Source organism: Palaemon carinicauda, chromosome 24 (assembly GCF_036898095.1).
Source record: "Palaemon carinicauda isolate YSFRI2023 chromosome 24, ASM3689809v2, whole genome shotgun sequence".
NCBI classification, from domain to species: domain Eukaryota; kingdom Metazoa; phylum Arthropoda; class Malacostraca; order Decapoda; family Palaemonidae; genus Palaemon; species Palaemon carinicauda.
The window spans coordinates 97,728,776-97,745,746 of record NC_090748.1 but is presented as its reverse complement, the minus strand read 5'-3'; the positions used below and the strand labels follow the sequence as shown (position 1 = coordinate 97,745,746).

Below are 16,971 nucleotides of genomic sequence, written 5' to 3'. Positions count from 1 at the left end.
ACAGGTTTAGTAATCAATGTGATGTCTTACAAACCGTAGGTTCTCGCAAGTTGTCTAGACCAGGTTAGTAAATCCTAATCATGGTACATGTTTTACTGACATTTATCCTATCTCTTTACTGGCATCCTACCTTCAGCAGCGTTTGGAAGTTGGCAATAAACGTGAGGAGAGGTTCATAGAAATAAAATGAATATTAATACGTTAATAAGTTGTACCTTTATTTAAGCAACTGTGGTAAAATATGGAGGCTCTCAAGATATCTGTCAGTTAAGGCATATTCACAAGTTGCTGAAAATTTTAAGCCAGTGAATCGTCACACGTGACTTGAGTTTTTTACTGCCTTGTTGTCTGATTGTTTTTGCGTGGAGACTAACAATGAATGTAGAGTAATTGATAGAAATCTGTGATGAGTTTGTTTACAAACACTCAAGATGAATATTGTTTAAAGATATTTTCTCATTACACATCGCATGCTAACAATGTATTTTGTATATCAATCAATTCCAAAGTCCCTAAGTTATGAAATAAGTATAAATGTAACATACTTTTTATCACATTTGAATAAATGACAGTACAGTATTGCTTTTTGTTTGTCCATAGCAAAATTGTAGATTTTCGGATAATAAATCAAACATGAGGTATGGAACATGCCCACAAAAGATTGCTAATATCGGCACAAATTGCTTACATGAAGCTAGAAATTTCAATGTGTGAAGCTACCTTTATAGGTTGTAATATTAAATAAAGGTTTTTGGAAAACCTTAGTGTATAGATTCTCCCCCCCCCAAAAAAAAACAGGAGATATGGTTTAATAGTAATAGGTTTTATACTGATAATTTGATTATAAAAGTTTGTAGGTGATTTAATAGTATCTTTACTCTAATAGTTTTTGTCAACCAAATGCAAGTTACTTGGTGGACACTTTTGTTATAATTCTTTCTTGCATAAGGACTGCTAGTACAAGAGTGAGAGCAATCCTGGTGGGAGATTGAGATTTCTGGAAAAATGAAATCGGAATTGGCCAGGAATTTTGTGACTGTTATCATAGTTTTGTGCTCATTATTGCACTATAATTGTTAACAAAAGTAAGTACTGTACATTTACAAAGGACAAATTCAAATTACAGAAATGCCTCAGCTGTAGGTTTTAAGTAAATTATTTGGATCATGATATGATTAATGCTGATAATAAAACTGTTATTCTATAGTCATTTTGATTTTTCATTGCTAAATATAACTCAATATTTTTATTATTGTGATAAGAAAAGTATTTTATGACTGAGTACTAGAAGGAATGTGCTAAGAATACTGGTTATAATCATAGTCCTTTATTAATTTTCAATAATTACAATTCTGATTAAAAAAAATTTTAAGGATGGTTTTATAAAGTTACACTTTTTGACATGGTTATAAAATTAGTTTTTGAAAATATGTTTATGATGATTCTTTATTGAATTTAAATGCTTGCACAGGTACACCGAATTTACCGAAGTACTGGAGCCAGTTTTGCCAAGGCTCAAGTTGAATTCTCCCAAGGAGTAATGAGAAATGAACATGTGCAGACACTCACTGCGAATGCTGCATCAGCGGCGGTACGGAACCAGTTCACAGGGTCTACGACTCCTGGCGGCACTGCTTCTAGTCCACGGTTTTAAGGTATGTTCTTAGAAACGTATTAAAATAGCATTAAGTCATAATGAAACTGCATAAGTTTTTTTTTTCTCAAAGCAACATGGAATTTTAAATCAAACCTTTACCATACATTTTCAAGTGAACCAGAAAAAAAATATCCTTTAAGCAATATTTTCAGAGAACTACAATCTTTACCATTACTTATAAGGATAATTCCTTGGATAAGTAATGATTATTAGCTTTCGAGAATACAGTAATACAGTAATGGTAGCTTATGGCAATGAAGGATAAGCCTATGGAAAGACAACTGAAGTTTTGCTTTGAGGGCTTATGGTACATTTGATGCAGAGGCTGATGTGGGTTATAATACTGTATAATATTTTAAAGGGTGTTAGAAACAAAAGGAAGAAATAAGAATAGGTGTATCTCCAATGGAAGCAACATATTTCCCTCTTTTCTGTACTTGCCTGATATTCGTATTGTTTTCTTGTTCAGAAACTTGGTTATGAGGTTGTTAACCCCCTAAAATTGATAAAATTACCCTTATTCTTTCCTTCTAATATACTAATACCTCTAGTAAACTCGAGACTAACGGCATCTACCAACAATAACATGTTGCAAATGTCAAATCATCTTTACTCAGTCATTTTTTGTCTTTATATGTCATGTCTATCTTTGCTTTTTTGGATTTAAAGATTTCTTCAACCAAATTTGTTAGCAATTGCTGTGGAAAGAATTGCTTTTGGTTATCATGATCTGGTTTCTCGTGTCTCTGTGTGAAGACAATTTCTAAATTTGGAAATAAGTTTTTATTGTGAAAACCTCATTGTTTCTTTTAGAAACCTTGATTCTTGGTTGCTATTCAGGTTGAAGTTCTGTGTGTGAAACAAAGTAGTCTGTTATTTCAAAGGGAAATCAAGAAAAGATTGGTCTTGTTGATTTTAATGTAATGAAGGTAATGCCACCCCAGCCTTTCACTTTGCTACAGTCCTAATAAATATTGTTTCAATAATCATGAACTTATAAATCTTAAATGTTATTCAGATCTGCTGATGTTCCTTGTTGAATTACCGAGAGAATCAGATCTGCTGATGTTCCTTGTTGAATTACCGAGAGAACTTACCTTGTGGTCCTACCTGCATAGTAGTTTCTCTTGCCCTTCAGGGTTGGCAACTATCTAGCATCTCCAAGTGAAAGGCATTTCACAAGGCAGTTCCCTGGACATGAATGGATACCTGCAAAGATCATCTTTAGCTGTTTAACAGGAGAAGTGGGCCATCTGCAATTTTCATTGAAGGGCTACCAATGCGGACCGAGCCTGCCACCAATTGCTGATTTCCTCGTCTACCTTCATCAAGAGAATTTCCTCTTATTCTCCATTAAGCAAGGTTGTCAGAGTATAGGTCTTAGACTTTCCTCTTTGTGTGAATAATATATGCTTATAAGGAGCTTCTAACAGTCTTTCCCTCCCATGGAACTCCTAACAACTGACATGGGACGTCACTAGCCCTCAGGTCTCTCAAACGGGCCTCGTACGAATTCTTGAGATGGGCATCATAGACCTCTGTGAAGAATGTATAGGAGAGTTGCATAGCACTTCGTATGTTACAAGGTCATCACCTTTGTTTGAAATTTGTAGCCAAAACCACGAACCCAGTCACTCACAACTCCAGGTTCAAGTTCTTTTCTATCTCTAACCTACAAGAAGCGACCAGTGGATATCGGGATAACTTGCTTTTCTGCTCTGTGCTATTAGAAGACAACTCAGACCTTCAGGCTGTAGTAACAGAAACTTTCTCAGCACTGGAACGGTGAAGATGATGTCCAAGAACACCATTTCTTTTTGGCTTCTTTAGACAATCAGACATGCTTATCTGCAACTAGTGTCACGATGTAGGGACCATCCAATGCTTTCAGGAAGAACCTGTCAGTGTTACAATTCTTGAAAGCAGAAGTTTGGGAAACTATAGACCACCTTCACTTCTACTGCCTATGGTAGTACGGTATAACCACTTCTCCCTGGATACCTTTACATAGTGTTCAGTGGTAGCCGCTCAATAAGAGGTCTAGCAAACCTAGCTCCATCATGGGATAAGAAACATCTTGTCCAAGAAAGGGATCGCAACTTGGAATGCCTGGCCTTTTTCCTCTTCTGTGTTCCCCTCTATTGTGTAGGTGCAGGTATTAAGCCTCATGATCAAGTTATTCTGCTTTACAGGCAAGTTTAGTTTAGAAGTATCTCCCAAATGATGGGAAGGATGAACAGAATTGTATGCAAACTCATTTCTCGTAAATAACCTTTCATTCAAACATCATATACTCTACATAGATGTAGGTTCTTCCTTGACCATTTATCACTTGTCTGTTAGGGATCTTGCATAACACTTGTGATATCTTTATGCCCAAGCTGTTAAGAGCCTGGCAGGAGCCATTACGTTTTTTCCCTAACTATACAAATGTGAGCCCTTTAGTTACACTTCCAGGAAGTCCTGGGTCGAAGGTCAGAGAGAGAGGGATTGCAGTCCCCATGAGAAAAGGAAATACAGAGCAAATAGACTTCACAGTATAAATTTCTTTTAGATCTGTATAACTCGGTGAAATTCTAAACTTGAAAGTTTTAGGTTTGGCCCTTTTTTCTAAGTAAACTAAAAAGTGTATTTTCTCTTACAGATGGAAGCAGTGGCAATTGACCAGGACTTATGGCATTTTCCCCTTTACTTAGGTCTTCTGTCTTCTTATTTACCACTTGAAAGACCAGGAGGATCATCCGTGAAGTTTTGAATGGTTAAAGCACAGTCAAAGTAGTCAACAATTAATATGTTATAGGTGGTAGGCAGACTTGTTTCAAACCATTTGGAAGTTATTCTTTTTGTGAGGATTGTAAAGTTTATTAATTATCTTTTACATTGATTGAAGATATATTGTTTCATCTTTTATAGTTACCAATTACTAGATCTATTATCTTTTAGAATTAAATATTTTCATTTCATTGATTTGCAGTGTACACAAGAGATACTTCATATAAAGAACTCGATAATTAAAGTGTACAAAAAATGTGCCCGTTTGGTACACCATAGTTTGAAGCTATTATTTAGAGGCCATTTGTTATACATATAATTAATGATTTGGTAATTCCTATGGAAAATTATTTTTAGTTTAAAGTGCTGCAAATAGATTGGTTAAGAAGGGCTGTTTCCAAGGCTTTGGAGAACTAGCCATTTGAAATATTGTAGATTTTTGTTGCTGAAGATCACCAAATTACTTGTTGAAATTGTAGGCCAAGAGAGGTGAATTATTTTGTAATTCAAATGGCAAAATATTTTGAATTTTAGATTTCTTTGGTAATGAAGATACCGGCTGTTGGCTGTTCAGTTTTTTTCAGTGTTGGTTACATACTTATACTCGCTTTATTCCTGACCCTTAATTAAAAATTGATATAACTTATCAATAACATTGTTTTTGGTCCACTAATAACATTATGCGCCATCACTATTGCAGGGTTTCCTACTATAAAACTGTAGTAGGGGTTTGGGTGTTTGTTATATTAGTACCAATACAGCCCAGAAAACTTTGATGGATCACTGTTGCCTCATTTGTATTAGAGAAAAATATGCTTTGCATGACTTAATGTATGATGTAAATATCTTTGCTTCAGTATACTGATTGCCAAATACCTGATATTACTGTTGTAGATGTATTATTTGATATTTACCAAATGAAATGGAGGAAGTTCTTGTAATGCAGTCTGGAAGCCATTTAAGGGATTTATTTTTCACTTTCAGTTGAGAGACAGTTTGTGATTTTAAGAAAAGGCAGATTGCTGTTGTAGCAGATTGACAGAGTGCTGTACTTAATTTCCATGGTTCTCTTGCAAATCACTGAACTTAGGATTAAGGGATTAACACTTTGATGAGCTGAACATAATTGTGATCGGGACGTTCGCCCACAAGTAATAGTAAGGAATATAAATTGTTTTCCTATGTCAATTTGGCATTAAAGTGGCCATAAATAGTAACATTTAAAATTAAATTGAGGGAGATAATCACATATTGGAGTGCAAGGGAATATTATGAGGTTGGATAGTATATTATGTTAATGAGAAGTAAGTTTTGATTGGTTTAGAAATTTGGTTCACTATAGCCTGTTGAGATTTTGTTTTACAGGAATTGTATTTGTTGCTTCAAGTAGTTTCTCATTTTGAGGAAGTTATGTCTTGATTTGTGATATTCTATATATAATATATATTTGTAGTTTATAATTAAATTTCAAAGGGTAGCCTATATTTTAATGCTTAGTTGTAGTAAGGTTAAGTCAAGCTGAAGATAGGGCTCCTGTGGGAGGAGGGGGGGGGACATGGGTAAAAAGGGGCAAATTTAAATGCTATTGCTTCCTAGTAAATGAATCAATAAGGGTCTTTTTTTCCTCTCTCAACTGTAGAGCTAATATATTACACGAGAACTGAAGGAATTTCTGAAGGACCTTCCACATTTTGTCGTGTTTCATTTTTATAATTTTTTTCTCCTGAAGTTCCATGTTATGAATTCAAAGGAAATACAGTACAGTATGTATGTATACTGTAAGTGTTCAAAAGTTTTTGATTTGTGTCCTTTAGAATCCACTACAACCTTTAAAGCTGACCTCTTTATAATACGTTGGACTTTGAGGAAAGAGCATTAATAAAGTATAATAAATCATTTATTAAGCAAAATATCAACATTGTAAAATATACAGTATCTTACATTTGTATATAAATATCTATAACATCATCATTAATACACAATGTAATACCACTGCAAGTTTGCGTATTGTAAAAAAGTGTTATACTTATCCATTATATTTAATTGAAATATTCACTTCCTAATTACTATGTTACCTAACCAATATATTAGTAGCGCTTGTGATCAGAATATTTTATTCCTTTGAAGGCAACCAGATGATAAATACAAAAAAAAATACAAAACAAAATGTTAACTGGTTAATATTGGATATAAGAGTTGCTTTGAATAATTCTAGCAACTGCTAGGAATACAGTAGTGCTCATGAAATAGCCAAAACAGAAATTAAGCAGTAATCCTTAGTTCTAGACTAACCAAAATTTTAACATGTCTTGACTAAGAGGATAACCAAACCCATCTGACTTCAACCAATAGTAGCCTAATAAAGCACTAAAGCAAAATAAGGTAGACTAATACTATCTAAAATACAGCACTCATTTCCATATATACTTAAGCATACAGCCTAGTGCAATTATGCTATAAATAATATTGCGCATTATAACTTAAAATTAAATAACTAAATATATGTAGAATGAAATTAAAACCATCCATGCACAGCACTTGCAATATATAAGACTCAAGCAACCAATTGCTGTATTTACTTGGTTAGGCTTACATGTAACAGAAAATGAACAGCCATTATATGACAGGTTGCTCTGATAGTTTTCATGTACACATCCCTTGACATCTCGCTATTCAAAATTTCATTGTAAACAAACATGAAATATACTTAGTTTCTTGAAATGTTTTGTGCACATGAAAGTCCTGCAAAGATTAATGCTCCACTTGCTGACAGAGAAGCAGAGTTAGGTGCAAACCTCCAGTAAATTTATCACAGGTGAAATATGAATATTTGCCTAATTCATAGCAACGATTTATAAATAATAACAATCTCATTTCAAGGCACATTTGAAAAGAAGTTTTGCAAATGTACAAATTCTTTGGTCCTGAAATTCCATAACGTATTGCATGTAACGGTACAGTACTGCAGAAAATTTGTCGACCTGTATTACCACTATTAAAAACTAAGTTTTTAGAGCTTTCAACTTATTTTCGGAACGTTGTTTGGAGTGCAGTACACTTGGAACTGACCTCGAAAAAACCAAGAAAGGAAATGTAATCAACTTTTCACAAAGTGAAATACCCTTTATAAAATATTGCTTTTGTCAATTATCCTTCTTCAAAAAGTAATTGATTTGTACATAAAAGATTCATAAGAAACAATAAAAGGCACTAGCATATACGTACTTTAAAATTTTTTTTACTGGTAAATAAACTAACCATGCTAAAATATTCTGGTCCCTAAAAATCATACCTTTTTAGATGAAGAAAAAAAAATTACCGCATCTAAAATGTTAAAAGGTTTAAAAAACGGCAAATGAAGTGTGTAGTTTTTTCATGTGAATTTTTAAGTGCCTAATTTAGTATATTTTTCGTTGTTCCAAAAGGAAGGAAATAATTATTTCTGATCTAGTGGTTTGCTATTTCATAAAAAGATGTGATATCAATTTACGATTCTTTAAAAGTTCAAGTAGAGGCATAGAGGCAGTATTTTGTTTCAGGATATAAAAAATCTTATTTGTTAATGTGCACATTTACAGTTCGTCCAAACATCTGCGTACTTTCATAAATTAAAAGTGACACCTGATATTGAATCCATGTTTGCTAGCTGAAGTTACACATGCAGCTGCCCACTAAACAAAAGCTGCAGTGTAACTGATTACTGAACAGCTAATTTCTTATACTGTCGAAAATGTAATTTTCCTGCAAAGGTTTATTGCCGTACATATCGAGCAAATTCAATTTTACACAGCTCCTCAGAAGCCAATTGATTTTGTCTGATGGCTTATCAGAAAGTTGTTTTGGCTAATAAGCTTGGAACAATAATTCAGCTAACTTATTTTAGGTTTTAAGGCAAAAATATGCTTTTCTGGGGCGGCCTGTGACGGCCGGTGAGAAAGGTCCTTCCTTATACCTTTCCTAATATAAATCTTCCAAATATAGAAAATTAATAAAATTGATTGCTTCTCTTAGTAATAGTAATAACGAAGAATAACGACAACGTAACAAAAAAACAAGGATATAGTCTAAAACGAACCCTCCAGGAGGGTACAAATTAACAGACTAAATCGCTAAGCTTTAAATCGTTACTATGCTTTAAAACGCTATCTTAAATCGCTATTCTTCGTAGGTCCAAATTGGACTTGCAAGCAAATAAATACCATAGTAAAAATTAATAATAATTAATGATAACATAAAAGGCCATAAAACGTAAGTGATATAACCTATCTGACAGAGTACCAGATGGGCAAAAATAACTAGAAAATTTACCGAAGCGAACATACCCAAAATGGCTGCCGATACCTCGGCAGGACAATCGCTTCCAAAACTAAAAACCATCATAATGGAAATAGAACAAATGCCCGGTACTGCCAAAAGCTGCCAAAACAAACTATGGTACTTAACATTGGTAAGGGTGAAGTAACAACGTCAGTCATGTTGAAATAACGAGAAATTCTTCGAAAAAACACTGTGCCCAAAAAAACTATGCTTGCTTCAAGTCCAATTAAAGAAGGATGTCCTAGAGGGCGCGCGTGGTAGGTGTCGTTGGGGAGTTCAACCATGTTATCTAGGGCCTGTCACGGCCCTCCCCATTGATGAAGGGATTATCTAAATGGAAGACAACCTGTGAATAGTGGTTTACACACGCCTTTGTTTAATACACGACACCTACAAGGTGTTCGCGCGAGGGTTGTAACCTCTGCATTCCATGCTTTTATCTTTCTCTAGTATATTTGGAAGATTTATATTAGGAAAGGTATAAGGAAGGACCTTTCTCACCGGGCGTCACAGGCCTCTTCCCAGAAATAGATTTTTCCTTCGTCAAAATCCCTTTTGCGAGTAAGTGAATAACGTTCCATTCGCAGTTTTCCAATTTAAGTATATAAATTTACAGTTTAAATGTTACTTGACTAGTGGACAAGTGTACATGTTTGACATGAAAATTTTCAAATGTTTTTTTGTATTTGCCATACATTTACTTGAATGAAAGTACTCGAAACTTTTACCCAAGTTTCAGTAGAGGGTGGCATAAGCTGTCATTGAAAATTTGTCACCAAAATTACATACAAAAATATATATACTTTATGTACAGATAGATAGATAGATATATGGCACCTAAATATAAAAAGAAAGACCAGTTACCTCATGGTGCTGGTAAAGTTCCTTCTGAATGAGATGATAGTGATGAGCTGGCTGTTTCTGGCAGTCTTGAAATTGTGGAATTTATCTTATTTTCCAATTGAAGACTGTATGTAACTTTTTTGGCTGTGAGTCTGAAAATATAAAAAAATCAGGAATAAATTGAATGAAATAAACAAAATTTTAAAGGGTTTGACTTTAATTCTGCAATTTAATTTAATAAATCTTTCCTTTGGGCCATAATATGAAAAGATGAAGCTATCAAAGATATGCCACTCATATTTTACAAGTTTGCACTTCCAGATTAACTTACAAACATTTCTCATCTGCAGAAGTTTCTTAATCTACATTAATATGCCTAAAATCATGCAAATAATTTTGTTTTTATTTCTATACTCGCCTGTTGTCCATATTGCTTGTCTCTGAAGCTTAGCTTATACTGTATCAATATTTACCACAACAAAGTTACCTGTTTTCTTTCCTTTCAATAGGCTTAGGACTCTAGTATGTATCAAGACAATATCAACATTTACCGCAAAATAAAAATGTCCCGTTTTCTTCCCTTTCAATAGGTTTAGGCCTCTAGTATGTATTGAAACACTGGTGACTGATGGCAATAACCTTGCCTTTAGTATACCACAGAGGCTTTTTCTTTTCAGAGCTCTCAATTCCTGCAAGCTCAGATTTGACACTTGTTATCCTGCTCCACATTGTGAAGCTCAGGTGTTATTTAGGTTATCTGGTTTTACAGGATGTTTTCTCCTGGATTTGTTAGTAATTACCCCCCTTGAATTTTTAAGGGAACTATTTCGGGGCAATCATGATCCTCATTGTGTCTCATGCCAGAAGCAGTATTGTGTTTCGGACAATTGTGAAAAATGCAAAAGCCATACTCTTCCTTTTGGGGAAAAATTATCAACTGACTGCCTACTAGATTAAAAATCTCAACGCTTAAAAAACCCTAACTTTTAGTTTAAAGGGAAAGCCAGAAGACTAGGTTAGTTATAGCACCACAGCTACAAGTATTTAAATATTCTCTTTCTCTCTCTAGTGACAGTTTTAGGACCAACAGTTATACTGTGAACTTGATTTCAGAGATGGTAATAGATGGAATTTTGCTATCCTATAATACACCTGGTCATAGTGATTGCTGCTTTTCTCAGTTCTTTATCCTGATTTCCCTCAACAACTTTCAAGAAAGGGACATTTACCTTGAACAAGAATTATCGAAAACAAGAGTATACACTCCGGGTTGCTTGGTCTGTAACCTCCCTTTTACAGTTGCTCCCTCAGCTGATGCGACTCTGGTAGTAGGAATTAATACTCTTTGTTGATTGCACGAAGATGCTCCTTCACTGTCCGATCTTTCTAACCCCTCAGCCTGAGGAGGTTGGTGCAGTACGGCAAATGATACACTCTGAAATAAAAAGCATTTATTCATGACTGCTCCTTATTTTTTACACAACATTGAACAAGACTGCCAAATGTCTCCTGTATTGAGAAGAAATATATTTAAAGATTTTTTTTCTGAATAAAACCCTTTATATACATGCCTAATATTAGACTGAATATTACTAATATTGTCTTGTTTGTCTAATGAAAGAATATACTACGTTGCAGGGTGAAAGCTGCCTTCTGAATCTAAAAAACACAAAGCAGCTTGGGGAGGCTTATAAAATCAGTGGAAGGGCAATTCTTGCAGCGGTAGTTAACATACTAATGTTAATCATGACAATAACTGTCAATGACAGTTTAACACATACCTTAGGTTCAGATGAAAAATGCCAATGCAATGTAATTCCAGCTGGCAGATCAACGGGCACTAACACTCGTGTGCCAGCTCCAACCCACACCTACATGAGTAATGATAAAAGAAAAATGTAAATGAAATGGCAAAACATTTGAGGTAGAAGAGATTAGATGAAGAGGTAAACATTGAATTAAAAATATAAACCATGATACAGTTATTAAACAATATTCACTTAAAATGGTGCATACTATACTATACCTCGGCATTTGTAGGTGGTGATTCAGCAAGTGATGTTAGTGTAAGGACATCTGTCGTAGCTCTGGTTTCAGTTACAACTTCATTACTCACAGGAGATCCACTACTTGGACTTGATAATCTTGAACTTTGAAGCTCTTCATCAGATATCACAGAAAACTCTTCGTCGTCTGGCAACTTAGAACCTATGGGAAGTGGGCGACCTTTCCGTGTGTTGGTTCTTGATGTGACCGCTCCTGACTCTGCTGCATTTTCACTTTCTACAGGAATAGATGAAATTATATAAACAGTCCACAAAATAATATAAACAGTCCACAAAATAATTAAGAGATTATCTTTAAACACTGGTAGCATTAACAATATATCCTTTTGTTTCAAAATCAAAAAATGTACTGGTAGACATAAAAGATGATAAAACAAAAGTAAAAGCAATGCAACTAATTAGAATTATTAGGAATACAGAATACTAAGGATTAAATAATCCATCATTACATTTTGGTGGACACTTGTTGTCTACAGTGTTTATCAGAAACAAGAAAATTCAGCTTGAACGTCAAAACATGTGCTATTATTTATAATTCTGAAAAGAGGACATTTTGACACACCATGATATAAACAAACCTAAATGTTATAACAATTTATCTCATTGGTTTGACCGAGCTACTTCATACAGGTATTGTGGACTGTATGCCCTTCTCTCTAATCTGTCTACAGTATACACCACACTTTACTCTGCAATGAGAATTATTCAAAACAGAAAATGGTTTTGGATGTTTTGTTTACTCCAGTAGATCTCTTTATGGCATCCAGGCATGAAGATTATACTCCAAGCAATGACAGAACAAAATTATCTTAGCAGCAGTTAGCATCAATATATTCATGCACATCATTTTTGCCTTTACTTTTTTTACTTTTCTTGATAAACTACTACAAAAATCAAGAGGTAGAAGCAAGTTTTCTGAAAGTGAGCAGTCTGTGAGTTTCGCCCAATGTAACACGTAATCTATAAGAGTATAAAAATACAACTCCTTTTTCTTATGCATAATAGAAGTAAACAATTTGCTTGCTGTATTGCTGTACGCACACAATGACTTTATAACATATCAGAGATAATAAAGAACTTACAAAGGTTTATGTTTCAAAGAAGAATCCATAATTTAATTAAAATTTTAATTTTTTTTTCTTTTAAGTTTCTGATTGAATATAAAAAAAATCATAAGATACCTACTGCTACATGTTTACAAATCCATTCAAGTAATGCACACAAAATAAGTCCTTCAGATATTCTTTAACTTTACTAACTATAAAAAAACAGAACTATGTAATTTACCTTCATTGCTTTGCACAGCAGGAGTTGCGATTATCGTAGCTAATTCGGCATGTACAGAGAAACAGTCATCACAAACCCTTACAGGTCGGCTGTTGAAAATGAGAAAAAAAAAAATTATTGACTTTTATATGCTAAAATATTTTTTATACTAGACACAAGATACAGTAATATATACAAATGAATATTCATATCTTCCTAGCCTATGCAATCTACTTCATAGCACCCAGTAGCAAATATACAGGCGATCCTAAACATCATGTCTTTGCTTTCCTAAGGTTCAATACTACACAGTAATCTTAAAAGTTTTATTCTGGCTGTGAGCATATCATGGAATGATCTTCACAATGAAATAGTTCAACTTCCAAAAGATAACAAATGTATATTGATATAATTTTTCTATTAACCATTATATTGTCATGTCATACAGATCTTTTCTGTGATCTCTACAATTTATCTATCATATCTATCTACCATGGTGCTTCCCCCAATTTGGGGAGGTAGCCAACATCAAAGGGGATTTTTCTTTTCTTCGCTCCTCCCTAACTGACGAGGGACCCGGCTGATTTTGGTTGGTACTGCTAAGGTGCCCCAGTCGACCCTCCCCCTTTATCCACCACAAATGAAGCTTCATATGCTGACTCCCCTACTACCGCTACTTCCAGAGGAAGCAACAGGGCCTATCGGAACTGCATCACAATCGCTTGCCATTCATTCCTATTTCTAGCATGCTCTTTTGCCTCTCTCACATCTATCCTCCTATCACTTGAGCCGTTCTTCACTCCATCCATCAACCCAAACCTTTGCCTTCCTCTTATACTTCTCCCATCAACTCTTTCATTCATCACCTTCTTCAACAGATGGCCACTTTCCATTCTCTCTACATGGCAAAACCACCTCAACATATAAATTCTACCTTCCAATTCATTTCTTACACCACTTCTTGCCCTCACTACTTTGTTCTCAACTCTCTTTCTCACCCTCACTACTTTGTTCCTAACTCTATCCAATCGAGATACACCAGCCATACTCCACAGACACTTCACCTCAAATACATTCAATTTCTGTTTCTCCGTCACCTTCATTTTCCACAACTACGATCCATACATCACAGTTGGTACATTCAGTTTCTCATACAACACTATTTATATTCATTCCTAACCAGCAATCCTTTACCACTCCTTTTACTGCCCACTACAATTCATATCCTTCATTCACTCTGACGCACATTTGCTTCCATTCCACCATTTGCAGCAAATGCAGAACCCAAGTGCTTGAATTGATCTAATTACTTAAGTAACTCTCCATTCAACAAGTCATTTAATCTAGTAACAGCCTAACTTCTCATGCATTTCATAACCTTACTCTTACACACATTAACTCTCAACTTCCTTCTCTCAAACATCCTTCCAAACTCTGTCACTAATAGACCCAGCTTCTCCTTCAACTCTGCAACCAATAGAGTATCATCTGCAAAACTACAACTGATTCACCTTCCACTTATGATCACTCTCATCTATCAATTTTGATCTTCGGCCAAGCACTCAAGCATTCACCTCTCTTACAAATCCCTCAACAAATGAATTGAAGAACCATGGCAACATCACACATGCCTTTCTCAGCCCCTCTCTCACTGGCAAACACTCACTTGACAATTTCCTACAATTCCGCATGCTTTACTGCCGGTATAAAATTTTCACAGCTTGCAACAACCTTCCACCAATTCCACATAGCCTCATCACATTCCAAATCGGTTCCCTATCAAGTCTATCATAGGCTTTCTCCAGATCCATAAATGCAATATATATCTCCTTAACTTTTGCTAAATATTTCGCAAATATCTGGCAAATTGTAAAAATCTGATTTATAGATCCCTATCTTTTATAAAACCACCCTGCACTTCTAAAATTGCATCCTCTGTTTTATCTTTAATCCTATTAATTAACACTACTATACACTTTTCCAACCGCAGTCAACAAACTAATACCCCTAAAATTACAACACTTATGCACATCTCCCTTACCTTTGTATAGTGGAACAATACACACACACCCAGTCCACTGGTACCATCGAAAACATAAAAAATATATCAAACAGTCTCCCCAACCAATAAAGTACAGTCCCATCCCTTCCTTCAACATCCAAGCCCTCACACTATTCACACCAGCTACAATTTACAATGAATCAAAGCACTTCCTGTGCAATTGCACACAGCGCAAACAAAACAAGGAGAGACACCTTTACATGCAAAATAAAATAAGGCAATAACTAGTTAACCCAAATTGAATTTTGTGTACGGTTCTGACAAAGATGTATATTACTCCCAACGAACCAAAATGGAACATTCTCAGTCTCAGCCAGTTGTAATCTCTTAAAAGAAATGACACAGAACAGAGAAAAAGGTCAAATGAACACATTGCACAATTGAAATTAACTGATACAATAGTTAAGAGACAGCTAAGGAAGATGGTGCGTTGCTCTCCTAGCTGGTCCAGGAAGGGATGGGGTGCAGAGAGTAAGTCAAAAGTCATGAAGCTTGTGCATCTCAATAAATAGCTTATGATTTCAAAGCAAGTATAAAAATACTGTAATAAATTCTAAAATAAAACTCCTGTTGCTATTTTCTGTTTGACTATTACTTAATATTTAAGTGCAATTTTTCCTATTACATTTTCTTTATAAGTAGTTTATTCTTTATTTCTTCATTGCTTTCCCTTTTGGGAATGTTGCACTTGTAGCTTTCAGCTTTTCAAAATAGGATTGAATATCGACAAAAAATAATAATAATAATAATAATAACAATAATAATAATCTAATTACTGTCAAATTAAAATCCTTTCAATACACACTTCATAAATAAACCAAAATTTCTCAATGAAATCAATACTGTAGAGTACAAGTTGGTTACCACATCAAAATTCAATATGTAAGAAATCTTTAAGACCAGAAGTAAGTTAAACCTGTTTTTAGGCACCTTGAGGCTGCAGTGTTGATCCAATTATCAGAACAACCCGTACAAAAGATACGTCCACACGAGCGACAATGATGCCGTCGACGGGTTAATGAAAATGATGCATTGCAACCCATACATTCCTGAGTACTTTTATTATCCATCCACGATCTACCTGCTCTTGTAGCTGCCCCTTCTAAGCGGACATTTGCCTGCCAAAGGGCATCCTTTTCCCTGTTGTGGTTAACACAAAAAAGAAAATTGGGAGGTATGATATTAGTTCACATAAAACAACTGGTTAGAAAAGGGTGACATTAACTAATATATCAACATTTAACTAATTTCTAAGGTATGTTAACAAACACAGACTATTTGAAATGTGCAGTGAAAAATAGTACAGCAATATATGGTGTTATGGTATTCAGTTAAGTAAATTGATTTATAACGCATCATAGTTATATGAAGGTAATTCTTATCCATACTCATGGAATCAAGTTCTAAGTCATTGTGAACCTTGATATTTAAGTTTTTAACCAGCTTCCTAATCCCATGAGACAAGGATGCAATTATCGTAATGAAATTAAAATATTGGCATCAGCAGGATCAAGATGTATTTATTCCAACACTAACCAAAAGTACCATAAAATCCTTGCATCTGCTGACAATTACAAGACTTATAACCCATACACTAAATTGAATATATTGTAGTTAAAATTAATTCAAATACATCATCAAAGGAAAAGCAGTGCTTTGCATTTTTTCAATTACTTTTGCACAAATAGGAATAACCAGTAACACAAATGTTTCGAACCTCTCCATACTGCGCAACTGTACTATTTTTGTAATGCCAAATAGTTTTTTTTAAAAGCTTATTCTATAAAAAACCATTCTTGAAAAATTGTATATGAATACCACAACAACACTCCAAGAAAATACAGTAAGTAGTTCACTTCAACTTTTTGAGATTACAATAACATCAAATGGTATCAAAATAGAGAATTTAAAATCAAATACTTTGATGCTAGGTAGCAATGGAATGATATATGGGGTTGTTTGGAAAATAGTTATCTAAATATTTCCCA

At 34.5% G+C, this 16,971-nt stretch overlaps 2 protein-coding genes across 16 annotated transcripts in view; one reads left to right on the top strand and one right to left on the bottom strand.

Moving 5' to 3' along the window:
- Positions 1–6,482, top strand: part of Scamp (secretory carrier membrane protein) — a 76,170-nt gene extending 69,688 nt beyond the window's left edge. For all 8 annotated transcript variants that reach the window (XM_068348367.1, XM_068348368.1, XM_068348366.1 and 5 more), the window contains 2 exons: positions 1,472–1,655; positions 4,302–6,482. In XM_068348367.1, coding sequence (XP_068204468.1) covers positions 1,472–1,654 — 183 coding nt within the window. In that variant the 3' untranslated portion in view covers position 1,655; positions 4,302–6,482. The remainder of the gene's footprint in view (positions 1–1,471; positions 1,656–4,301) is intronic.
- A 1,949-nt stretch (positions 6,483–8,431) lies between these two features.
- The window catches only part of LOC137618227 (FYVE and coiled-coil domain-containing protein 1), a 220,024-nt gene continuing 211,484 nt past the window's right edge, over positions 8,432–16,971 (bottom strand). For 3 of the 8 annotated variants that reach the window (XM_068348361.1, XM_068348362.1, XM_068348363.1), the window contains exons 12-17: positions 15,914–16,123; positions 12,943–13,031; positions 11,616–11,872; positions 11,371–11,460; positions 10,819–11,024; positions 8,438–9,741 (exon numbers count right to left, since the gene is read on the bottom strand). In XM_068348361.1, the coding sequence (XP_068204462.1) occupies positions 9,612–9,741; positions 10,819–11,024; positions 11,371–11,460; positions 11,616–11,872; positions 12,943–13,031; positions 15,914–16,123 (982 nt within the window). In that variant the 3' untranslated portion in view covers positions 8,438–9,611. Of the gene's footprint in view, positions 9,742–10,818; positions 11,025–11,370; positions 11,461–11,615; positions 11,873–12,942; positions 13,032–15,913; positions 16,124–16,971 lie in introns of all 8 variants that reach the window. The other 5 variants (XM_068348357.1, XM_068348356.1, XM_068348358.1 and 2 more) reach the window with 5 other exon arrangements.